General features: G+C 33.8%; 3 protein-coding genes across 13 annotated transcripts in view; 1 reads left to right on the top strand and 2 right to left on the bottom strand.

Moving 5' to 3' along the window:
* Nucleotides 1-561: 561 nt before the first annotated feature.
* Nucleotides 562-9,664, top strand: FOLT1 (folate transporter 1). Of its 2 annotated transcripts, none has more exons than XM_028195523.2 (11): nt 562-945; nt 1,079-1,155; nt 1,919-1,995; nt 2,520-2,610; nt 3,566-3,659; nt 4,206-4,279; nt 4,492-4,599; nt 7,970-8,041; nt 8,135-8,155; nt 8,372-8,439; nt 9,308-9,664. In XM_028195523.2, exons 1-11 carry the CDS (start codon nt 828-830, stop codon nt 9,438-9,440), a joined length of 933 nt encoding a protein of 310 aa, XP_028051324.1. In that variant the 5' UTR covers nt 562-827; the 3' UTR covers nt 9,441-9,664. The 2 variants fall into 2 exon arrangements, with proteins under 2 accessions (XP_028051324.1, XP_028051323.1); XM_028195522.2 differs by having other exon boundaries at nt 4,489-4,599.
* Nucleotides 9,665-10,671: 1,007 nt separating this feature from the next.
* Nucleotides 10,672-14,492, bottom strand: LOC114255974 (putative ubiquitin-conjugating enzyme E2 16). Its single transcript, XM_028195524.2, has 6 exons — nt 14,215-14,492; nt 13,962-14,065; nt 13,679-13,781; nt 13,515-13,578; nt 11,332-11,420; nt 10,672-11,061 (listed from the first exon to the last, which is right to left on the bottom strand). The coding sequence occupies exons 1-6, from the start codon at nt 14,245-14,247 to the stop codon at nt 10,966-10,968; spliced, it is 489 nt and encodes a 162-aa protein (XP_028051325.2). The 5' UTR covers nt 14,248-14,492; the 3' UTR covers nt 10,672-10,965.
* A 5,097-nt stretch (nt 14,493-19,589) lies between these two features.
* The window catches only part of D2HGDH (FAD-linked oxidases family protein), a 33,584-nt gene continuing 26,480 nt past the window's right edge, over nt 19,590-26,693 (bottom strand). For 2 of the 10 annotated variants that reach the window (XM_028195518.2, XM_082892842.1), the window contains exons 12-16: nt 21,952-22,057; nt 21,587-21,672; nt 21,375-21,500; nt 20,004-20,100; nt 19,590-19,936 (exon numbers count right to left, since the gene is read on the bottom strand). In XM_028195518.2, the coding sequence (XP_028051319.2) occupies nt 20,011-20,100; nt 21,375-21,500; nt 21,587-21,672; nt 21,952-22,057 (408 nt within the window). In that variant the 3' untranslated portion in view covers nt 19,590-19,936; nt 20,004-20,010. The remainder of the gene's footprint in view (nt 19,937-20,003; nt 20,101-21,374; nt 21,501-21,586; nt 21,673-21,951; nt 22,058-26,693) is intronic. The other 8 variants (XM_028195516.2, XM_028195521.2, XM_028195517.2 and 5 more) reach the window with 6 other exon arrangements.

Raw genomic sequence — 26,693 nt, 5'->3', positions numbered from 1 at the left:
AATATTAATGTAATGGGATTGTATTTGAGTATTTGAATATGTTAACGTGTCTTTAAAACATATTTATATAATTATTTCAAGTTTCTTATCTTGTGTTTTAAAGTTACATTTAATAAATTTCATGAAGTTTTAGCTACTAATTGATAGTTGACATAATTCAACAGAATTGTGATGACAAAAGTGCCTGGGCAAGGAAGGAGTTTATATGAAACAAGATTTCCTACTTTGTATAATTTTTTTAATATTGCAAAAAATCTCAGATACTTGAATTTAACTAATTAAAAACTTATTTAAAAATTGACTCATCAAATAATATTTAAAAAAATGGTTAAAATCAAACATGTTTTAAAACCAAATAAAATTAAATTACTAAATCTTTTGAGTGAAATTTGTTTAAAATCTACTCATAAGTAAATAAAATTTTAACACCTTTGGCTCAACTCATATCATTCACAACCATGTCCCATTGCCAATGCCAAACCCTATAAACAGTGCTCTCCTATTTTAATTTTTCTTTTCTTTTTTTTTAGTATTAAAAAAAAGGGTCATGTAAGTTTCGTACCGGTTAAAATATTACCTGAGGCAATATACAAGGACACCGACGGACGATGGAGAATCAAACCAAGTAAAACACATTTTTGAGCCGATCCATAACATGACCACTAAACCCAATCCTCGGGACACTATTATTTTCTGCTATGATATGTTAAGGCTGGAAAAACGATACGGCACCGTTTAGTGCGACTTAAACCGGGTCGTCATCGTTCTGTTTTAAAACCTTTGCTCACCCTGATCACCAGACAGACGGAACCGTCATTCGGAGACGAATGTCGGCGTTAAAGTCGGTGAACTGGCAATGGGAGAACGCCACCGCCGGTGCTCTGGCCGGACTTGCTACCGTCTCTTTCTCTCACCCCCTCGATGTCGTCCGCACTAGGTTTCAAGGTCTCTGTCCGTCTGTCTGTCTGTCTACGTATATATATTGAATCAGAGTCAATTCGGAACTTTTATCATGATTTGCTCTTTTTTCTTTTTCTTTTCTTTTTTTTTTTGGTTTAATTGATTGATTTATTTTCAGTTAGCGATGGCCGAACCTCCAATCTTCCCTCCTACAAGAACACTCATCAAGCCGTCTGGACTATAGCTCGTACAGAGGTTCGTTTTTGTTTTCTCTGATTTCCTCAATTCATATTTGCGAGCTTCCTAGGGTTTTCGTTTACTTTTCTCTACATAAATTAGAGCTTCTTGCACGCTATGTTTGGATTGAGTGATTTGGAGAGAAAAGCAAAGAAATGGAGAGATAACTTGTTTGGATAAGTGGAGCATTTTCAATCTTATCAAAAGTAGAGAGATTGAGAGGGAAAAGAAATTATTATTTTCATAATACTAATTTTGCCCCTATAAAAATAAAAGAAATAAAATGATTGAAAATATAAAAAAATTATTTTAGTAATATAATATAAAATAAAATAATTTCTTTTCTTTTCTCTTAATCAAATCTAACCAAACAAGAAGGAGAGAAATCACAATCATTTCTTTTCTGTTATTTATTCCTTGTCTAAACAAAAAGGAGAAAAATCACAATTATTTCATTTCTTTTATTTTCTCTTATAACTTAAGTAATCATTTCTTTTCTTTAGAGATTCCCAAACACAGTGTTACTGTTAGCTGAAAACAAAATCCTACAACCATAAAACAGATATATTGCATATATGTTGGAGATTTTGAAGTGGGTAAACTGGTTTTGCTACTCCAGTTTCATTCAATTTTATTATCAACCCCTAAATGTGATGGAGGACAAGTAATGTAGCCTTGCATTTGGAAGGCTTGACGGTACTGCTGAAAAATGCTGAGATATTTGTTTCCTTTTTCCCTCATCCATTCTTAAATCATGTTAGTGTTTTGTTCTTTGTTTCAGGGTCTCAGAGGGCTTTACGCGGGTTTTTATCCTGCAGTTCTTGGATCAACTATCTCATGGGGTCTGTATTTCTTCTTGTAAGTGCCACTTTGTGTTTGATTTTCTGTATAATAAGTTCCACTTTGTCTGTGTTTGCATCTGTATCTGTATCCGTGTTTCAGGGTCTCAGTGGGCTTTATGTGGGTTACTTGATTTTACAGTTTTTAGTTTCAAACACAATTTAATCTGTGAACTATACACTGCAAAATTCATAAGCAGCTTATTAGAATAGATTCTCCCATCACGATTATAACTTTTGATGGTCTTCTTAATATCAATATTTGACATTTAAAAATGTTACATAGAGCAAATTTTGTGATAACATGTATTTATCAAAAAAAAAAAAAAAAAGTTTGTGATAACATGTAGTGTTGTCTGTAATAATTATCTATTTACTATTCTGTTTGAATACCTATAGAGGAAGTTAAACAAAACCTACTTCAACCAATCTTTCAGCCTGTACTCTGTAGGTTCACGTGGTTTAAGTTAGATTTTTATTATTTATTACCTTGAAAGATATCCTCATCTAACTCGTGAACTTAAAGGTTTGTTCTGTTTGTAGCTATAGTAAAGCTAAACAAAGGTATTCAAAAGGTGGTCAGGAGCTAACCCCAGGTCTTCATCTCGCTTCAGCTGCAGAAGCAGGAGCTTTGGTCAGTATATGAACTCCTGTTATTTTTTATTGGCAACATGAAAATTTTATTAAAAATGAGAATGAAAAAGTAAAAATAAAAAATAGCCCAAGGAGAACAAGAAGTCCACAAAGAAGACTAGAAAAAGAAAATTAGTTACAATTGAAGGACAACCTTCCAATCCCTAGAAATCAAAAACAAAGGCACCCCCTTGAAGGGAGTTGATACCGAAACCCAAAAAAATAACAAGTAACAGTACTTCTTCCATATGGCATCAGTATTGAGCTTCCTATGAGCCGAAGACCATGCAAAAATTTTAACTTTAACAGGCACATATGCTTTCCAAATCTACTTATGAAGGAAAAATGAAACATTAGGATCATCAATAATCACATCAAAAAAGGCTAACAAGTGAACAAACTCGATTATTGGACAGACCACAATCTTTTATCACAAGAATCACGATTCAAGCAAACCCCTTCAAGAATGAACTTCAGTTTGACTTGGCAAAATACCCTAAGGTCCATTTAGCTGACTTTCTCTGTTGTTCTGCAAGAGTGTCATGTAAGTTGCTTATTACCTGTGGGGAGTGTACTGTTTCCAATATCTATTGGAATCAGACTGGATTCATACTCTTTAATGAAACTCGACCAAAATATATTTTAATGAAAATCAAGGTTCTGGAAAATGTGCATGTATATGGGACTTAAAGTGGAATAATTGCCAGCACACCATAATGAGACTGGTCCTTGGAAAGTTTTGAAGGGTCACTGCAGTTGAAATGTTTTTGTTGAAGTGTCTTGGTATCTGGTTATTTTCTTGTTTGGAGCTGTGCAGCCACAGTTTGTGGGTACTTAAGTGAAGACAGAATATGTTCTTATTATGTTTTTAGTCGCTTGGAGTGCCTATGTTACATGTTCATGTGGTGCAATTTGTGTTCTATGTTTTGTAAAAGGCAATATTATGGAAATTTCAGGTCTGTTGTTGCACAAATCCCCTTTGGCTTGTGAAAACAAGATTGCAGCTTCAGACTCCTCTTCATCAGGCACATCCATATACAGGGTTCCACGGTCTGCTTCACATCTTACATTAACTTCCTAGTAGTGTGGTCTCTGAGATATCCTTGTTTCCTTGTGAGTCTCAACTTTGTCTATAAATATTAGAAATCAATTCAAGCATAACAATTCTTTATGCTCCAAATTAGCAATCATCTTATGTTATGTGCCATAGACTCATATTCTTTTGTCGATCACTTTACTTGTTTCATTAGATTTATTACCCTGTGCCTGGTGTTCATGAAGTGTGCTTTTGATTGTATCATACAACATTTTGTTTTATAAGAATTATCATTCAACATAATCACATACTGTAAGTTGTTATTTCTTAGATTTTTTTTAGCTTGTTTTGTTTAATTTTATTATAGTCATTAAGTTTCCACTTGTTTCCATGGCAACCTTTCACACAGTCTTTTATTCATGCTTCTTATACATATATACATGCATTCTTATGTTTGTAAAGGTACATTTATGTGTATGTGTGTGTGGATATGTATTTACTTACCTTTTGGTCTTGTTTCTATAAATGTGTAATTTCTTAGGCATCAATTTATATTTCAGATGCTGTAAAAACCATACTGAAAGAAGAAGGATGGAGCGCATTATATAAAGGGATTGTGCCAGGTCTCTTTCTGGTAAGATAATTTTTCTTCTTCTGGATATCTCTTTTATGTTCCTTTGTTATATTCTAATTCAATTTATGTTATTGAGCATACAAGTGTAGATGATTCATTAAATCATCAGTAGAAAGCAGTTGTGAGGACCAGCCGGTCTGCTGGTGGGCAGTGCAAAAGCTTTCTTATGTTTTACATTCGTTCAATTTGCCAATTTTTTGTTGCTTCAGCAGGTTACTCATGGTGCTATTCAGTTCACAGCATACGAGGAGCTTCGGAAAGTTGTTGTTGGCTTTAGATCTAAAGAAAGCGAAGAGGAGTTGAGTGCTGCTGAACTGCTGGTAAGTCTTATATGGTAATGCTTACGAGTTTTAAAACAAATTCTCTGTATGAATTTGTGCTCATTCCAACATTTTTTTTTTATTATTATGTCCATTTGTGTATAGCATGACATAGAAATCTATTTATCAAAAAAAATAGCATGACATAGAAATCTGGTGGCTGCTTCAAAGGAGCTCTTTTGTCCTCAATAAACGAAGGAAGCTGATTGTTTTCTTCACTAACTTTATCCTCAATAAGATTAAGGTTTATGGATGGTTGATAATTTTGTTTTATATTGAAAGAGAGTTTCTCGAATATCTTGACAGCAGGATGAAATTAAGGGTTTTGTGCTACAATGAAGGGGTGACGTGTAGGAATTTGGGATGAGACATTCAGGTTTTGGGGATAGAATATGTATTGATCAGTGGTTGGGTTTGGAAATCAGAGATCGAATCTAGAAAAAGATTAAAGAAAGAAGGAGAAGGTACAAACATATACGAGGCCTTTTAGGACTTCTATAAAGAAGAAATAGAACAAATAATAAACCATTATATCACAAATGTCAAAAGCATTTAGGTTCAGCAATGAATAAATCATCCATAAAACTAAAAAACAAAAAAACCTATTGTTTTGTTTAAGCAATAATTTGGTATTAATATATACCAAAAGGCTGCACCAAAAATTCTACGTAATCCATGTAAGAGTTGTTTTTTTTTTCGTTTGGATAAATATAAGAGTTGTTGTATGATGTATGTTAACTTTCTTCATTGTTTTTTTGGGTTGGGGTGGGGGTGTAGAAGCTGCTACAGATTTAGTAGTGAATATATGTTGCAAGATTTTGAAAAACGGTTGCGATGGCGGGGTGTAAAGGCCATAGCGTAACAATTGTAGTAACCGGAACCGTGATTTTTTTTAATTTTTTGCACAATTTGAAAAAAACTTATCGATACGCATATTTTCTTTTCAGAATCACATTTATTGAGGTTTAAAATTGATTTTGATCAATTTTTGTTAGTTTTTAAATATGATCCAATATATTTTATATTTTTAAATCACTGTAAAAGGTTTTTACATTTTATTTCAATAGTTAATGACTTTAAGAATAATTGATTTTAAATGTCTACAAATTATTTTTGACAAATACTTGAACTAATTGAATAAAAAATATTCACAATTATTAAATGAAATGATTATAAAAATAAAAGTTGTGCCATTTTAGACTACACTTTGTAGTTAACTAAATAAAATTATTTACAATTAAGTATTAAATGAAATGATTATAAAAATAAAAATTGCGCTATAAATAAAAATTATTTTTAAGCTACTGATTTTAGTTATTTTTAAAGATATATTTTAGACAACACATTACAGTAACAAAATTAAAAATATTTACAATTAAATATTAAATAAAATGATTATAAAAATAAATACCACCACTGTTTATATTTTTTTATTTTACAAAATAATTTAATGAAATAAAAATTTAAAAATAAATTATAAAGAAAAAAAATTCATATAAAATTTTTTCTTTGAGTTTAGATCATTTGAGTATTTGTTCTTTTGTATTTTTTATTTTTATAAGTTTTTGTTTTTTTTTTTTATTTTTGGAAAGAGAGTTATTCAGAATATTATAAAAGTATGTACCGGTTTGTAACGGACTGTTACAGCTATTACAGTACCGTTACAGCTGTTATGTAATACCGAAACGGCCATTACACATGTAAATTTTCATCACACCGCTATAGCGGTTGTAACGGATGGCGGTAACTACTACAACCGTTACGTAATAACATTACATAACGGTTGTAGCCACTTTTTAAAACCTTGAGATGTTGTATTCCTCCTCCAGTATGAGAAAGACATGATTTCCTTGGATTACTGAGGTTATAGCTTTGTAAAGGCTGACAGGAGCAGATGAATCGTTGTACAACGAATCCCAAAGAAGCATGTTAGTAGTTTTATTTTCATAGATGAGTATAGGAAGCATTAAAATTAAATACGCACCTTCAAAAAGCAAAGCTGGTGGAAAAAATTGGAGAATGATGTCAGAAGCTGAGAAAGCTCTTTTTGTGGAGTTGATGCTTTATGAAAGCATTTTATTGTTGAGAGTCGATGTTTCTTTTGATTGTATTGGGGTCTTATTTTTGTTTTTCTTTTTTAATTTTTCTGATTGTATATGAGTTGTGGCCCCCTCAGCCAGTTCTCAATTTACTTTGTCATTGTTCAAAAAAAAAAAAGTATTTTTGCATTTGGCTGAGGAAGGAATTTGGTAGACCTGGTCCATGAATATTAAGGATCCAAGAATAGGTTTCTGGAAAACTATTATTGCTGTAAGAACAATTCAAAGGAAAAGGCTCTTGCCTAGTGTTTTAAAAAGCGCGCCTAAGCGCAAGGCACAACAAGGCACAGGCTTGCGCTTCAAACAGGTCGAGGCGAGGTGCAATACTCAAGGCACAACTTAGGCACTGAGGTGAGGGATTTTTTTCGAGGCACGGGCTTAATGGGCTTTACCAATTTTTCTACTCCAACTGTTGATTAAGTGCCTTTTTTGTGGGTATACCCACAGCCACAGGGAATCAAAACTCTTCAATATAAAATGACCAAACGTGATCGAAAGAGAGCAGAAAGTGATTAAAAAAACCCTAGGTGGAGAAAATTAAAAAAAGCGATCAGAAAGTGAGAAGTTGACACTACTTCGGCTTCTTCTTCAGGTTCTTCTCTTCTTCTTCGGTGGTTCTCTTTCTCTTCTTTTCTTCAATGGATTCTCTTGGTTGGGTTATCTCTCTACCTCTATTTTATCTTCCTTAATTTTTCTTCTCTTTTTCGATGAGTTCTCTTCATGGGTATGCCTCTGTTTTTTCTTTCTTTATTTTTTTTCTTTTTTTCTTATTTTCTTCTCTTTTTTTATGGGTTACTCTTTAAAAGTTTGCCTCTATTTTTTCTTTATTTATTTTTCTTCTTTTCTTCTCATGTTTTTTTCCTGGGTTATCTCTCTGTTATGCTTGTGAAGCTTGATTTATGATTTTTGGAATTCATATTTTTGAAAAAGTTTGCCTATTTTATAATTTTGTTTTTCTTCTACTACTTACGCCTTGCTTTGGTGAGGCGCGCCTCACAGTTAGGCTATAGGAGACCTTATCACCTCCGTGCACTTAGAGCCTTTTAAAACACTGCTCTTGCCCCGTATTAGGTATCAGATCTTCCAGTAACAATTTTGGTCTGCTTGTTTAAATACGTTGACCTTCCATTTCATTTGCTCATGCAAAGACTTTCCATTTGCTTATGAGTGTAGGGCCCTCTTCTGGTTCCTTGCTTAGTGATATTTACAAGTGTATTCTGTATCTCTATCTTGAATGACTATACCTTCTAATTATTTATTGCATTTCACAGAATACCATTGACTATGCTACACTGGGGGCATCTTCTAAACTAACTGCTATTCTTCTGACTTACCCGTTTCAGGTGGGCATTTTTATTTGTATAAAGGATTCATTATCTGTTTGTTGTTCATTGCTTTTTATTCTGTTGGGTGATTTCAATATTTTTTTTTTCTAGGTTATTCGATCTCGTTTACAGGTATGAAAATAATTCTGAAGTTGCTTTGGTGCTTTATGTACACATTGTTGAATTTCCTCAAGTTGACAGATACCAAGCTGCTAATGCTGGTGGATTCAGACAACTGAATACCCTGCAACAACTATTGAAGTTGTTTGCTGATGCATAGCTTGTTGATTAACATTTTCCCCCAGCTTCCCTGTAGCTAAAATTTTGTATATGCTTCCTTAACTGCAGCAACGACCGAGTAAAGATGGAATTCCAATATACATGGATAGTTGGCATGTCGTAAAGGAAACTGCAAGGTGATCAGTGTTATATACTGTCCCTGGCCCGCCTGGATAGTATAGACTCTTAAATTGGACCTTTGGCAGGACCCGTTTTCAATTTGGGTAACTTGGGGGATAACACTTAGAAAACCCAAAAACCTGGCCATGATGTATGTTAACCCTTTGAACTGCCCAGGTGCTTGGGAACCTGAAGACTTAGTTGCTTTCTTGAAAGGAGTCTTATACTGGTGATGCACTTGAGTTTGAGAACAGGATATTCAGAATAAAATGCAACTAGCTTTCAGCAGTCAATCAGCCTAACAGCTAAATATAGACCGTCTCTGAAAGCAAAAATGTTTATATGCAAAAAAAGTGCTTTTTCTGATTCAATGTAACTTTTGATTTTCCACATACAGATTGTAAAATTGTTAGAATTAGTCTTGTGTAGAATTATTAAAGAATTGCTCTTGTAAGCATTTTGCACACCTTTTAACAGTCATTGTATTTTTTCTTCTTTTTCTTCTGGTATAACTTATTTATAAGTTGTGAATTCTGTGAGAGATTTACGGTTTTCAAGTCTCAACATCACACGTGTTTTCATTAGTATGGAGGGATAAACTGACTTTTCTGTTTGAGTAATGCTGGGATACCAAATTTTCTACCAAACAAATGACCAAATGTTTCACATGAAATTTTCTACCAAGCAAATGACCAAATGTCTCACGAGTTACACTCATGTGAGACATTTGGTCATTTATTTGGTACAAAAAATTTGGGGCCTGGAGCGTTTCCTTTCTGTTTTGGGAATGGAGATGTTCACTAGTTTGCTGACTTACACATACTTTGTCATAAACCTGTATGTTATTTGTGTCAATCTAATTGTATTTCTTTTTGGGCTTTGCAGGTTTGAGGGTTTGCGGGGTTTCTACAAGGGCATCACTGCAAATATGCTGAAAAATATCCCTGCAGCTTCAATAACATTTATTGTGTACGAGAACGTCCTCAACATGCTAAAATTTACAAGAAGGAATGATTGAGATTTTTTATTCTTGTCTTTTGCATTAAAATTCTTTTGGAAGTGACTGTCAAATTTAGATTATGAATGTAAAATGAAAAATGGACATGAATGACGCGTATAAAAAAGTTTTAACTGCATAATGTAAAGCACATTCATTCATAGCCTACTCTGTTCAACTAGATGGTGGTGCTAGCTGTGCCTTCATCTTCATTGCCTGAATAACAATCTTTGAACGTTTTCTTTCGTCCGCATTTGTTTATTTGATGATATTCTCGTTTTCTCCAGACTATGATTCTCATGTTTCCCTTTTATGCCTATTGCACTCTCCGTGCATACCTATAGCATCATGTTCTTTGAGAGAAAAAAATTAAAAAAAAAAAAAAAAGGATGTAAATTGGTGAATATGATATTGACTTTCTAGGAATGCACATTTTGAAAGGCCAATACAGTCTTCAACCTCACATTTCATGATCCCCAACCGCTGTATGACCTAAAATGATTCTAAACGGGACTGATTGGTTAAGTTTTTGAAGGGACTGCTTGAAGGTGGCTCAAAATGTGCTCAAGCTGGTGTGTCTTGTACTCTGAAGAAGTCTTGAGAGAGAGCACTTAAGCCTGCTTGTGCAGGCTCATGGGTGCTCAAGAGGGTGGCATTTTTTATGCTCATAAAAGTCTTGAGTGGCACACAGTCAGAGCGCACCTGATAGACGCTCAAAAGGGCTAGGGCTAGTGGGTTTTGGAGCTTGACCTAGTTTTGGGGAAACTGAAAAGTTTTGAAGCCACACAAACATTCATTGAGCATTCCTTGCCTTTCTAGAGCCTCTGAAGATCTAGGGAAGGTAATCTGTCTTGTGTGTTTTGATAAGAATCACATACACTCATCAATTTTTATCAAGCCGATTGTGATTAGAGCTACATGAGTAAGTATACAAGTACAAATCTAGATAAGAGAATTGACAAAAGATGTCCAAGTCACTCAGAAGTCAAGTTTGAGTTTAAAAGTACAAACATGAAAGGCTAAACACATGTAAGGAATGGATTTGTAAGGTGCCATTATTTTAGCCTCGGGAATTATTGAATTATTATGATATTGTGTGGATGACATATGATTAAAATTAATTAATCTATTGGAGTCTGCTTTAGAACCCTACATCTGAATCATACAAAGTTACATATCACTCAAATATGATTCATGATAATAATAACAAATGATTGAAGTTAGATGCGATGATCATAGATCAGAGGCACAATTTATGATAGAGAAACAGAATTATGTATTGGCATTGAGTTTAGGTCAAAAGCATCTCTTACAATGAGTGGACCACAAAGAAGTAACTTTTGCTCTTCATTTACAAATACCAGGACCAGCCAATTTACACCATAATACATAAATTAAATCCTTCACCCTAGCCCTTGGTTTTTCAGAATCTTTTTGTTTAAACCCTTTTTTTCTTTCTTTATTTCAGAATTTCAGTTAAAAAAGAAGACGAGGCAGCCTCTAAGCTACTTGAGCATATAACCCAAAAGGGGAAGATGCTCTGTTATTACACTTTATCATCATGGAACCACCACCTGGTCTCCTTCGGAGATCTGCCATTTCTACAATTCTTTACATAGCGATCATTATCTTCTGGGCGTTGCTGCACTCAAAGGTAAAAAACAATTAGATTAAAGCCTCAAATAGTTTTTAGTTGGAGAAAATTTAAAGAAAGCACACTCAAGGAATATACCATCAATGCACAATTTTATGGACCACTTGGTTATCAGGGGATGCTTGTTATTAACCAAAACAAAGATATTTAAAAGTTAAAAAAATAAAAATATCTCAGTTTATGCTGCAGTGAATAATGAGCATGGAGAGAATGAATGGGTCACGACATCAAAGACGTTAATTTAAAATGGAATCAGACCTTAGTCGTGGAACTTGATAGCATGGAGAGAATGCTGATACAGATAGAACTAACAGTCATAGCTGGGGACCACGAATCATACAAGATATCTACAAAACAAAAATAAGCCGGTATACATGTAGTTTCAGTTGTTCAGATGATACAGATGCAAAATACAGCATAAAAAATAAAAAAAGGGGCCAGCAATCCATATGATTATGGTCATTAATACAAGTTTTAAGAATTAAACAAACTTTATTCTTAATTTAAATTTTTTAGCATTATCAAGGTCAATGATCATGTTACAGAACAATTGGAGAAATTTCCCCCCAACCCCCTCTTCAAGAAAAAGAAAAGGTATCCTTGGTTCTGCCTTATCTTAGTGGAAAAAAAAAGAAGCAATGGTAATGGTGAGCCACAATGAATCTGCCCAATTATTCTTCAAAATGATAGTTAAAAATCCAGAATCATCATTAAACAATCCTTTTCAACAGGTCATTTAAAAATCAGGATACAAAAGTTCCATATTTTTCTTATAGCAAAAACAAAGATGAGAATCTGGGGGTATACACTCTAGAAGCTTATGCACCTCATACAGGCAGAACAGAAGTCAAAAGTTATGAATTGTGCAAACAATAAAAAAATAAATGCAATGATTAATCCAGTTCATTCCATATCAGCCAAAACATATTATGTTTAAAATAGAAGAAAAATAGCATGAATTCCAACCATTCAAAACTCCACATGACACTATGGATCTAGTCAGTTGGAGGTTGCAATACTACAATCAAAGGTAAACCTGAATGAACACAAACCAAGACCGAAATATGCAAAATCAAAAGTCAACCAATCTGTGAGACTCAAAAGTCAACCAATCTGTGAGAAGTAAAGAAATGAATACTGCAATATAAAATCTGAAATTGCTGGAATCCATAGAACACCACCGTTAGAAAAAGAGAGTGCAACCCTACACAGACTACCTGCTTCATAGTTCATGAGAAGGTCTTTAGGAACAAAAAAAGTTAAAAACAAATGACCAAACATCATGCAACCACTCAATGATTAGCGAATAACAAGTGGCTTGCCCGTGCTACCACCTCGAAGATGATTAGGTGAAGAATTGACAAGTGGCTTATAAGTAGTACCTTGAAAAGAGGCCACCTTTAAGTTAATTACAGTTGCAAACAAAATTCATAAAAAACTACAGGGCCCAAATCTACCAAAAATACAAAACCATAAAACTAAATTAAGAGAAAATAATTCCGAGGACTCTATTTTAAGCTATCTCATATGATAATTTCAGCTTGAAATTTCTAGGAATGAAAACGAATATATGTTGGTTGAACTTTCCAGCACATCAGTTTTTACTCCACTACCTAATTAAGCCAACATTAGCACAATAATGCCTTTTGAAATTATTCAACTGCACATTCCAAATAAAAAATTCAGTCTATAGAGCTGAATGTACAGTCATAATGCCAGAAAACCAACAAGGTTTCACATTCCAGGTACGTCACAGGCTGTGGCAAATTTTTTTAAACATGTCTAGGAAAGGTTACCTGCAAACTCACCTATTTGATTTGGTACTGCCAATGCAAATATCAATTTTCATTGACGAGCCATTTTTTTAATTTTTATTTTTCTATGCAGCAATATAAAAGACTTATCGTCATATGAAAGATATAGCATAGATATTCAGTAGTAAAAAAGGCAGGCATGAAGCAAGCATTACAATTTGTCTTCAAAGTGCAGCCACACAAATAAGCCTGAAATTCGTCATTTTTTGAAAAGATAACACAGATATAAATACAAACAGCCATCGTATAGAAAGTACTAAGCCATCTATCTCAGGAAATATTGTTACATATACAATTATGTATGCATTTTGAAAGTAAGGTCACCTGGTTGTTATGAATCTTGATAAAGAACTTAAAGTAAAATAAATGCACCAGACCAGTTGTTATATTCAAAAGTCATTATAGTCACATGTGCAGCAATGCCATGCATAGTTGAAAATAACATCTTCCTTACATACTTAGTAAATTGTCAAAACATTTACCCCCATACAGAAGGCATAATTAGATCAAGTAGCAAATTGAAATTACTTAATTTGTGAAGATGACAGGTTAAATTAAACCCTCTTCAGATACTAAAAAAAGCAAGCAAGCAAAAAAATCTATGAAGAAACACCTTATCGAGATTACCTAAACAAATGTGACCATTGCTATAGATGTGAGGGTGCAGAGGCGCTGGTTGCAGAAATATAACCTGTGTAGCAAACCAGAACAAGACATCATTATTACCATCACAATAAATACATAAATTTAAAAGAAAGCAAAAAACAAACATCCGATGACACCAGCCCTACCTGTGGAGATTCCATGGGATAATGCTCGGGAAAATCAACCTGAAGCTGATACTTTTCATTAGCATAGAGAGTTCCCGGAGCTCCATTCACTTCAATTACCCACCTTTTCATAAAAAAAATTAAGGTCATCTAAATACATAAACACAAACAAACCTAAAAGCATAATAATAATTATGATAATTGCTGTGGATTTTCGTGGGAAGCAAACAGAGGGGAGTGAAATTAAGATGCTTGAAATAAGAAACCCTAAGAGAGAGAGAGAGAGAGAGAGAGAGAGAGAGACCTTTGGAGATTATCGGTGACCTTGTGATTGAATCCAACGGGGGGATTGACCTGCCATTCAACAAGCTCCTTCTGGAGACGATTTGAAGCAATCTTGCTTAGAGACTAAGCAAAGCAACACAATCACCATAAAAGAAGAAGAAGAATTAGAATTGAAAACGATGGATGAACTGACAATAGAAACATATATAGACAACAAACCAACAAATACATACGAGAGAGAGAGAGAGAGAGAGAGAGAGAGAGAGAGAGACCTTGCGAGGGGTGGTGGCGGAGGAGCTGGTCATGGCTGGGTTGTAGAATCGAGAATAATGGCGGAGGGAGATAGACGGTTGGGGCGAAGGGAGGTGTCGTTTATTGACGATTTGACACGATCATACACTCAACTTTACGCAGAAATACTTCTTCATGTCCCCACTCTCTTTATCTCTCGGCCCACCACACCCCCCATCCATGCCTACTCCTTTGGCCAGAGTGGCATTGGATTAATTATTTGTGGGAGTGATGGAACTCATTTTTCACAATTTTTTCCTTCATTTCTCTCTTTAACTTTTTATTTATTGGGTCATTAGATTTACTTTTAAGTTTAATTTTGATAATTTAAATTATTCACATTTTAAGATTTTGTTAAATATATCATATTATAAAAAATTAAATTGATCAAATATCAGAAATTATGTATTCGGATTATCGAACTACAAACTATTTTTTAAAAAAATTTAATAAACAGTTTTCCAAATACATGCTTTTTGATATCTGATCAACTTGATTTTTTATAGGTATGATATACTTAACAAATCTTAAATTATGAACAATTCAGATCATCAAAATTAAACTCAAAAGTAGACCCAATAACTTAGCAAATAAAGAGTTAAGAAGAGAAATTAAGGAGGAAATCTTGATTCCTACTCTTTTGGCCAAAGTGGCATTGGATTAATTATTTGTGAGAGTGGTGGAACTCATTTCTCAGGTTGGTTATTGGTAATTTGAGATTACAGTCGCCGCGTAGTATTTTATAATAATATGATTAGTGAAAAGGTAGAATATTATTTATATTAGATGATTGAGAAATATAAAAAGTCACAATAAATAGTAATTGGTGAGCGAGTATGGTCACGTGGTACTCCGAAACTATTGTATAATTTTCCCTAATTTCTGCTTTCTTTCAAGGTAAATCATAACCTCTTTCTCAAGTAGAGATGTAAGAAAAATCAATAAAACCGAGCTGACCGATTGAAATTAACCAAAATTTTAGTTTTCGGTCTATTTTTTGTAACATAGATCTGTTTCGGTTTTGAAACTTTTTATATCGATGCAAACTGAATCAACCAAATATTATATTTAAATATTTTTATATTATAATTTCTTGAACATTATATGAGAAGTAACTAATATAATACACTTTTGTGATAAAACTTAGGGAGAAAAATATTTATAAAGCAATTTTCATATATTTTTTTCATTTATTTTTAATGTAAAATTCAATAATCTCCTATAAAACCTTTTAATATTTCATATAGAATTTTCTTTTATATCAAACCGACAAAATTGATAAAATCGAACCGTAACATATGGTCTGTATCGGTTTCTCAATCATAAAAAGCGAAAGGATCGATTTGGTGTTAAATATATTCTTAACACCAACTGAACCGAACCATTTACACCTCTACTCTCAAGTTTAGGAAAAATACAATAAGTTATATAATTATATTATTTTTTTAAAATAAAATTACGATATTTAAATTTAATACAAATAGTCTAAAGATAAAAAAAAATATAAATTTCAATATAAAAAATATGGTAATATTATTTTTCTATCCATATGACTAAAAAAAATTAATGAAAAGTAAATTAAGTATCATGTGAATTAAAACATTAGAACTTAAATTTTGTGTTAGTGATGGGAGGGGTCTTAGTTCTGTGATTTTATTTTCATATTAGTAAAAATGAATCAATGATTAATTTTCCTAATGTATCCTTCTATATAATGTATTTAATAGCAAAAAGTAGGTGGAAATAGAGCAAAATGATTACATAAAATCAATTGGAGAGGTTAGAGGGCTTAATTGAATAAAAATTAGTTTGAAGACCTAACTGAAAAATATACAAGTCTAAGGGCTTTTTGACATAATTTACATATTTTTATGATTAATTTAGTGGAAAATGTACGCATTGTGTAGTAGAGCACGAGAAACAAAGAACGAGAAATGTCTATAAATTTTTTTTATGTAATTCAAGTTAAGAGTGTTGAAAAAAAAAATAATAAAAAAAAAACACGTGAAAAGAAATATATGATTATGGGGGAATGACTTTTAATATTGCTAACTAAAATATATAAATTCATGAGAAGAAAAAAAACTAAAATAAATAAATTCATAGGGTAATATGGCCAATCAGTGGGATGGACAGATATGTAAGAGAAATTAAAATGGTGGGAAGGGAAGGCACATTATTATGCCGCAACTCCTGGATTTCTATATGTTAGAAGGATTTTTATTTTTATTTTTATTTTTTTTGAGTAAATTACACTAATCTCAATTAAAATTTAGAAAAAATATATTAAACTCACAAATTGAACTTAATTACATCAAACTTCCATAACATTTAATTATCTTTTCATCAATAATTTGATAATTATATAGATAGAAAAATGATAATATCATCTCTTTTACATCAAAATATATATTTTTCTTTATTCACTTTATATACACACTTTCTATCATTTAGCCTTTATTAAAAGAAAAGAGACGGTAGTATAATCATGTCAAACTTGTGAAGTTTGTATTTTTTTCTCTAAATATTGGGGTTGGTCAGTGTAATTTATCTTCTTCTTTTTTTAGTATCGAAGTCTTTGTGAAGTGAAGGAATGAATTTTTTTTTTTGGTGAAAGGGCAATTGGGGATGGAGATCATAAAATAATAATAATATTATTATTATTATTATTTCACCATCTGATTTTATACAAAAAGATTTCAAGGTTGGGATATTTTTAAAAACGGCTGTGATTGAGGCCTCGAAAATGAGGCTCAAAATTGCCTCGAATGCAATTTTTTTTTTTTCTGGGCTAATACATTGCAGAAAAAAATAAATAAAAATAAAAATAATAATAACAAGCAAAGCATCAACCCAGCAAAAAAAAAAAAAAAAAAGAAGAAAATTCGAGCCAAATTTGAGCCAAAAAATGTTTTTAAGAAATGAAATTGATAACCCAACCCATCCCTTCCCTTATCCAAAACCTGGCTCTGAGAAAACCATCTTAAGTTGTTTTATTTTCTGATAATTGAACTTCTAATTGTTTTTTATTATATATATATATATTTGTGGGATAAGAATCAGTCCCACTTTGCTATTCTCGCATCATAGAAGAATACTATGTCCAGCAAATGAGGATTAGCATATTCTACCCCTAATGGAAATCTCAGCAATTTACACAATTTGCAAAAGCGCCACGCTGTAAATTAACGTTTGATGATTTTGTTTTGGAGATTGTCAGTCTCATACTTTTTAGTTAAATCGTCCACTCCTATAATTTTTATTTGGTCACAAATGCTAACTTAACGCAAGATAATTTTATCTCATATTAAAATATTATATACACACTTATGCCTGTGAATGAAATATGTGCTGCAATTTTTTGAATTAAATATTCCCACCATTTTCAATTCACTAGACCTAGGTAGAGAGATACCGTCCACATGTAATCTAAGCACATTTTTATTTTTGTTCCAATACCATGAACATGAACAAAGCATTGAAAAGAAGAAAAGCATCCTATTGTCGTAAGAGGAGGATATTCTTTTTCATTTGCTTCACCTTCCATTAAATGCTAGTTTACAATAGATTTGTTTGGGACGTAGGTTGACTTTTTGACTATTTTAACCTGGGAGTAAAAAGTCTTGTTCGGGATAAATTTTTTGACTTTTGTGAGAGAAAAAATATAATGATTAAGGTTTGAATGTGACATTTTACCTTATTAACTTTTTAATTTTTAATTTTTTTTTTGGTAGCTATTTTAACCAAAAAATCCTGGACTTTTTCTTCTCAAACGAGCTCGATGTATGAACAAGCAAAATTAACTAAGACAGTTCAAGTCAATTTTTGCTACTTCTTTTTTGATATGAGACACTTAAAAGTGTCTGACCCGCACACCCGGTCATCAAAAAAAATGTTTGCAGATTTGCATTATTGAACACTTCTTCTTCTTTCTTTTTTTTTTTCCACAATCGTTTTATCCACCATCCCCCTCAGTGACATGCAAATCAACAATCCTAAATGTATCTTTCAAATCTTTGGTAATGTTATTTCTCCACACCCAAAAAAAAAAAAAAAAAAAAAAAAAAACCTCCTTTAGAAATGTTATCTACATTCCATCAACCACCAATTGCCTTCACTACCACTTCATGGAATTTGATCTGTGTCCATCTTTTATTTTTTTGAAATATTCTCTCTTTATCCACCACCATCACAAGTTGGCTATGAGGTGCAAACGAACTAAATCGAACCGAACCGAACCGATCTTTAGTATATTTAAATTTATTTATTAAGATTTTAACGAATTCGAACTTTATTTCAATAAAAATTTAACAAACCGAACTCAAGCCGAGTTGACTTAGACTTAACTTGAGTTTAAGCCTGTTTACAAGTCTTAACGAGCTAAAAAATTTATAAATTCATACTTGCGTATGAGACTAAAATTACAATTAAAACTTTGATTATACAATTATATATACAATATATAAAAACATTCTAAAAAAAAAGTTTATTTTATCAAAATAATAATCTACTACCACTATTATATAAATGTATTATTTATAGTTAACTATTATTTACATTTATATTTTTTAAATATATAAATAACATATTTATCTTATTTTTTATACATATTTTTATATTATTTAATATATAAATAATAAATATTAAATGAACCAACTAATAAGCCGAGCTTTAAAATGTTTGATCTGTTTATTAAAAATTTAATGAGCTCGAATGCAAAAAAAAACTAACAAACTAAGTTTGAACGAACTCTTACTGAGTCAAGTTTGAGTCTCTTCACGAACAATTCTGTTCATTTACAACCTTACTTTTGAGCATGCGTGACCTTCGTCGTTTCACCCATTTAATACTGGACTTCTTTGATTTGCTGCTACTTTGCTTTGCAACCTTGCCTTAATGCATATATGTGCTGTCACCTTTTGACAATCCAAAGAGCATGTCTGAATACTTGTATCAAAAAGTAATAAGAGAATTGTATCACACTAGCTAATGGGAAGAAATGCAATACGCCCAAACGCCTCCAGGAGCCCCACGTCATTTGGGCTCCTTGTATTTAGGGATAGATTCCATCTAATAATGTGGCTCGTAGGGCCATTAAAACATTGTCCAAAGAGCATCAAATAAAAATAAATAAATAAATAAAAACTATATTTATCCTGTATAGAGCCCACACTCTACTAGGATGAATGTAACGCATCTTGTGAAAAATCCTAATAGGTGGTACTCCACAAAGGCCTCAATCTCATTAGTTCCTCGCAAGTGACCACCCTGAACCCGAAGCAAACCAAAAGTATACAAGTTCCATGAAGTTGAAAACCGGTAATTTGAGCAATGACTGCACATTGACACCAATAAATGAGCTTCAACTGAATTGAGAAGCTTGAACGAGCATCGTTCCGAGTCTGATTATTATAAAGAGGTCTCTAGTCTCTGATACAGTCCTCTCACAACAGCTTCAAGAATATCATTCCGGTAGCAGTTTCAAAACAAAGAAAGAATAAGGATACATTGGACATTCTGATAATCCAAGTTATTTATTAAAGCCTACCCCTAATGACCACAGAATGCAACGACACTGTTTTTTCTTTCACCATGAAGACTTCTCCGGATGCTCCCTGTGGGAATCCTCGTAGTTCAGCTGGCCCTACCTCAGTCACGCCATCTTGTAGCACACCCAATTGAAATATAACTTGCTACATTAAACTACTTGTTAAGAAGTAATAATGTGATCATTCAAAGTTAAAGAAGGTCCTCAAAACAACGTCCTTACCTCAAGTTTAAGCTGTGAGGGATTGGGGAAGAACTTTATATGGGTTGAGTATCCCATTGGGGTCCAGCAACTTCTTGATGGAAGCCATTAGGTTCACCTGTCGAAATGGAATCTTTATTTTAAAAAAATATTCATAAGCAAACACCCTCTCTAAAAATGGAAAAAGAAGGGTCAGATCATGGCAATCCTAAAGTGAAAACATTAAAATGCAACTGTAAATAAGGTTATTTTCCACCACCTTAATCAACTACTGCCATCCAAACATTCTTCAATTCCCTTGCTTTACTAAGTACCTTTAGACAGATTGCACTTGCTAGGTTAAAATGTTGAGAGACAAGTCCAAGAGTTTTATCTAGCCACGGTGTCAAAACTTAGAGAATTCATCAGCATACCCATACAGCAGGCACCAAACATATTTAATCAGTACATTAGTTAATGACCTTTTAACTCTCTTCATTCTTGGGCCTCTTTCATTGGATCCATATTACTTCTTCCCGGTCAATGGTCTTTGTAGCACATGGTCAAGAAATTTAAACCTAATGTCACTTATTGTCCCCATTTAGTGCTACCTTACTCATCATGTGACTTCAACTTCTTACTAATTCTATTATTATTGTCATTTCACCCATTCCTGCACATTATTTTTTAGTATAACCCACTATTATCACTACCATAAAATAAGGATGGTACCCTACACATTTTTCTTTAGGCCTTCACATAGCATCTTTGGTATTTCTTAATATAAGCACGTATGTATAAATCAAACATAAAAATGTCCAATCATATTGAACAACTTCAGTAATTTAAAAGAACATTATTTATATACCCATAAACATTTTCTTGAACTTAGAAACATTGCTTCAATTCAATGTGTATAAAAGAAAATTGATGAAAGTTTATATCCTCTTGATCCATTATAGAGCCCACTTTAATTTATTTTTTATTTTGGAAAATATTTTTGCCTACATATTATATCCTTGAGGTGAATGAAAAGATCACAAACCTCTGTTCAACCAAAAAGCAAAAAAGATGACAAAACTTTTGGCAGACATGGCTATTATTGTATTCTTTTTCAGACACGGAAAACTGATTGTTCAGAAGTCATAAGAATCTGTTTATTCTTCTATATTTGACATAACAAGAAGTTGCAGGGTGGAATAAATTAAGACGTTCACTATTTACTTCTGACATTTTCTGATATAGCCCCAAAAGGAGATGAAAGTGATATCAGAAATGGACAATAATGTTATGTGGCATAAGAAAATCAAGTCTCATAGGTAGAAGTTTCATCTTTTAAGTGCCTTCAGAAGCTAGAAAACTTAACCTCCCATGAAGGATGATATGCTATAGCATTATCTTTAGAATACTCACACTTTCAGGAGATTTGCTGTAGTGAATCTTATTAGCTTTCATTAGTCCCAAGCCATGCTCAGCACTGATACTCCCACGGTGCTTAGATGTCCATTCATAAACAAAAGGTTCAATTTGGGCTAAAACCTGAAACATTTTCATATCTATTAGGATCCAAAAAAACTCAGAATACATAATCAGTTCTTTGAATAAATCGGGAACATCGAAATTACGGTATCATCATACTCTGGAAGTGATATATTAAGATGCAAGTTACCATCTCCGAGGTGTCCATATCCCACTACTTTGACTGCAGGACCTAGAAATTTTCAATTAAAGGTTAATGGGATAAACATGATTGTTTATCTTCTAGACAACCAAAGATCAAATGTAGAAGCAGTCTTTTATGACAAGTAGAGGCAATTATTTTTTTGTTTTAACATCATCCATTCTTCCCTTGGTCAATGCCATACCAACAACACCCCCTGGTGCAAATTCCAATCTCATTCCAATTATCCCATGTAGAAAATGTCAAACCACAGCACCAAGATGGGAACACAAAGCAAAATGTTGTTAGTAGCAAAGATAATTAGGTTACCAAGACGTATTCGCATTTCCTCAACGAGATCGTACATCTTTTCAACAGGAAGTGACAAATCATATTTGTACACAGCCCCTGCTTTCATTATTGCTTCTGGTACACCCTGTGACAAAATAAAATTCAATGAGGGACATTCTAAGATCATAATTTAAAGCCTGATTGAGGTCTTCAATTCTAAAATGATATTTAAATCATGACAAATGGATTCGATTTTTCTTCACTTACCTCCCAATTAAAATTACATTCAATTAATTGTGTGTAAGACAAAGTAAAATCTAGCAAATGGACAGTGAGAACAACAACTCTATTGTTAATACACAGCATAGAAGTTCAGTTTTTTTTTGCTGCTCCGTGTCTAGATCCATGACACACATGTCGAGTCATTTTGTTTTGGAAAGATATTTCAAAACCTCATTAGATTGACAGATTAAGAAGAAGAAAGTTGCGGGTCTATCATGTATCATTCAAAATGACTCAAGTATACTTCTCCCCTAAATGTAGGTATCAATATCATAGGTAATGCAGAGAGACGATTTAAATAATCACTATCCTTGTCCTAATTGCATAAATTCTAGAAAAGAGAAAGTCACTATCATTGTCTATCATTGTGAGTTCACACTGCAGTATGAAGAACCAGTGTGAAGTTTGGTTCACTTATAAAAACTGCTATTTTATTTTTAATTTATTCATGCCCCAAAAACAATTGTTATATGAATACTTAAACTCTAATCATCAAGTTATGACACGCCCTAGAAGTGTGAGAGCAGATGAGACCACTGTGAGAATAATATTAGTACAGTATATATTATTATGCGAATATTTTAGATTGTGTTAGGTTGTGTGAATATTTTGATTTAGGTTTATTCTTGTTTCCTATTTAGGATTAGGCCTATAATTAGATTAGGTCTAGAATTGCTATATATATCAGATGTACACATTATATTGATACACAATTGAATAAACAGAAATCATTCAAAAATCTTACATGGTATTAGAGCTATGTTCAAAACCCTAGTAGCCATTGTCAATTCTTGTCTGGCTCAGCTTTCTAGATTCGTGCGACCCATCTGAGTTTGAATCACAATCCATCGATTGTGGTTCTCTTGTTTGTCTAGTTCGAAATTGGGTTTGGCTTGTTTGGTCATCTGTTTGAGTCGACTCATCTGGTCATCTGAGTCAACCCATTTGTTTGAGTCGACACAATTGTTTCGATCAACCCGTCTGTTTCGTTCGATCGACCCATCTAGTTATCTGATTTGCGACGCTGATTTGTAGGTGGTCTTTACTGCACCATAACCCTCTCTTGTTCGTGGATTATAAGTCGTGGATCACGACTGCGTGTGGGGGCTTCGTCTAGTTTGTCAGGTCCTGCGAGGGGTGTTTCTCTCTCTTGCTTTGATTCACTATCTTCTCTCTCGCTCAGCTTCACATCGCGAAGATCGTCTCTCTGAACTGGGTTTGGATCTTTGACCCATATGAGTTCATTACAATGACGGATGATAAGATGGCTAGGCCCAAAAATAGGCTATTGGCTTCAGATGAGTGTGCTTGCTACCATTAGAGAAGCCATTGGAAATATCACTGTCCCAAGAAGGGACGTCTGCCTTCATCGTCTTCTCAACAGTCTCAGACTCAGTTTCATGCTCCTCCTTAGAGTACTCTTCGGCCTCCCACCACTTATACTGCTCCTGTTTTGGCTCTTGATCTCGACTTGGCTTCCTTGAGTGTTCAAATTGGTCAACTTCAGCATATACTGTCTAACTCCCAGCCATTCTTGTCTGCCTCCGTTGTCTCCTTTCTTCACTCAGGTTTGCTTGGGTCTTCTTCAGGTATCTCTTTGTCTGTCTGGCTTTTTGACTTTGGTGCCTCTCATTATGACTCCTCATCTCTCCTTACTTCTAAATTGTACTCCCCTTCCTTTTGTTATTACTGTTAATGCTGCTAATGGGTCTGGTATGTCTGGTATATCTGTTGGGTCTATCCTACCGTCTGCTATGTCTGTTGTCTCTATTATATCTGTCTTATAAGTTCCTTAGTTATCTATCAGTTTATTATCTATTAGTCAATTTGATGCCTCTTGTTTTGATGTTATCTTTTCTTCTTCTATCTGTTCTATGCAGGATCGGATGTCCAAGCAACAGATTGGGACTGATTGTAGAGTTGGATGTCCAAACAGCAAATTAGGACTGACCGTAGAGTTGGTGACCTTTAGTCAACTTGATGCCTCTTGGGTTTATCTTAAGACTCATAAGTCTAATTTCTACCAGGTATACCATACTTTTCAGTCTACAGTCACTACACAGTTTAGGTCTACTATTAAATTGTTACGGTTTGACTTGGGTGGAGAATATTTTAAAACTGAGTTCTGTGAGTATTTGGCCAATTTGGGTACCATCCACCAAACTTCCTGTACTGATACATCTACCCAAAATGGTCGAGCTGAGCGTAAACACTGTCATCTTCTTGAGATAGATGTCTCTCATTCTCTCTGCCTCTGTTCTGGTTCCATTTTGGGGTAAGACAGTTCTTACTGCTGCTTTTCTTCTCAACCGTATGCCTACTCCCCTTCTCTCTGGTCAATCTCCTTATGAGGCTCTATTTTCTCAACTTCCCAATTACACCCTTCTTTGTGTGTTTGGGTCTGCTTATTTTGTCTTTTTACCCCGTAAAGATAAAACCAAACTTAGTGCCTTGTGTGTTTTTTTGGGTTATAGTCTCACTCAGAAAGGTTAACGCTGTTATGATCCTATTTCTTGTCACCTTTATGTCTCCCGCCATGTTGCCTTTCTCGAACGTCTACCTTACTTTCAGCTTCCTTCTCTCACAGCCCCAGTTTCCAAAGAAGATTTGGTTCATCTTGATCCATTTCTTTCTGAGATCCCTCTTGATGAGTACATCTCTACTGTTCCCCATGAGCTTGTTCCCTCTTCTCCTCGTGTACTCTTGATGATTCCCTCTCTACTGAACCCCATGAGTCTGGTCTCTCTTCTCCTCCTCCGTTGTTAGTCTATTCTTGTCCCAAGGCTCTCCTCCACTAGTTGTCTTTGCCCCTGCTGCTGATCTTTCTACTTCTAGCGACTCTGATCTTGTTAATCGTAAGTATCCCCTTTGCATCCGTAATCATGTCAAAAAATTTGATTTTGCTAGAACATACTTTTCTCCTTCATATTGTACATTTTTGTCTGTTATTCACTTTTTTTCAGAACTTCAGTCTTACAAAGAGGTTTGTCAGAATCCTCATTGGATTCAAGCTATGGAGGATGAGTTGTCTGCTCTATAGAAAACAAGTACTTGGGAGTTGGTTCCTTGGCCTGCTAGTAAAAATCTGGTTGGTTGCAAATGGGTCTACAAAGTCAACACTCATTCTGATGGTTCTCTTGAGCGCTACAAAGCTCGTTTGATTGCCAAAGATTTCTCCCTAGTATTGATTATGAGAAGACCTTTGCTTCTGTTGCCAAGATGACTATTGTCCGTACTTTGATCTCTGTCGCTGCTATTCGTTCTTGGCCTCTTTATCAGATAGATGTTAAGAATGCTTTTCTTAATAGCCATCTCATTGAGGAGATTTACATACGTCCTCCCCCTGGCCTTTAATATTCCTTTGGACAGGTTTGTCGTCTTCGGCGTGCTCTGTATGGTCTGAAGTAGTCTACTCGTGCTTGGTATGATCGCTTTCAGACTGGTGTTACCGAGCTTGGGTCTCTTCCTTCTGCTTTGGACTATGCTTTGTTTCTGAGACATACCTCGGCTAGTTTTGTTGCTCTCTTACTATATGTGGATGATATGATCATCACTAACTCTGACTCTTTTGCTATTTCTTCGGTCAAGCAACATCTCTTCTGCATCTTTGAAATGAAGGATCTGGGTCTATTGCGGTATTTTCTTGGTATTGAGGTAGCTTCTTCTCCTAAAGGCTACTTTCTGTCTCAAGCTAAATATGCAAATGAGGTTATTCACCATGCTGGTCTTCCTGACACTGAGATTTTTGATACCCCCATTGAGCTTAATGTGAAACTTAACACTACCGATGGTGTTCCTCTGGATGATCCTACTTTATATCGAGAGCTTGTGGGTTGTTCATGTGGTTAGCCAGTTCGTTGAGTTTCTCACACCACTGCTCGATTTCAATTCTTCTCGGCAAACTCTCAATATTTTCTGCCCAAATACCTTCAGTTTGAGCCGGGGTGTGAGAACAATATTAGTATAGTATATATTATTATGTGAATATTTTAGATTGTGTTAGGTTGTGTGAATATTTTAGATTGTGTTAGGTTTATTCTTATTTCCTATTTAGGATTAGGCTTAGAATTAGGATTAGGTCTAGAATTGCTATATATATCAGATGTGCACATTGTATTGATATACAATTGAATATACAAAAATCATTCAGAAATCTTACAACCACAACATAGAGAATAAGTCTTGCATGAATACTTTAATACTAACTATCAAGTCATGACTCTTAAGATATGTTCAACAAGAGGTGAGAGAGAAGCTGTAGCAGATTAGAGCACAACATGGAGAAGGAGAAGTCAATTTTACATGAATGCTTGCCAAATTATGACTCTAAGGTATATCCAGCGAGAGGTGAGAGAGAAGTTACAGCAGATGAGAGCACAATATATAGTGAAAGCCATTTACATGAATATTAAAATTCTAATAATCAAGTTATGAATGTCCAACATACCGTACTCTCCCAATAGTTAAAGAAAGACTTGTCAATACAAAGAAACATGTAA

This window comes from Camellia sinensis, chromosome 1, assembly GCF_055761805.1.
Source record: "Camellia sinensis isolate YWXY chromosome 1, ASM5576180v1, whole genome shotgun sequence".
NCBI lineage: Eukaryota > Viridiplantae > Streptophyta > Magnoliopsida > Ericales > Theaceae > Camellia > Camellia sinensis.
This window is presented reverse-complemented; position numbering and strand designations above follow the sequence as displayed.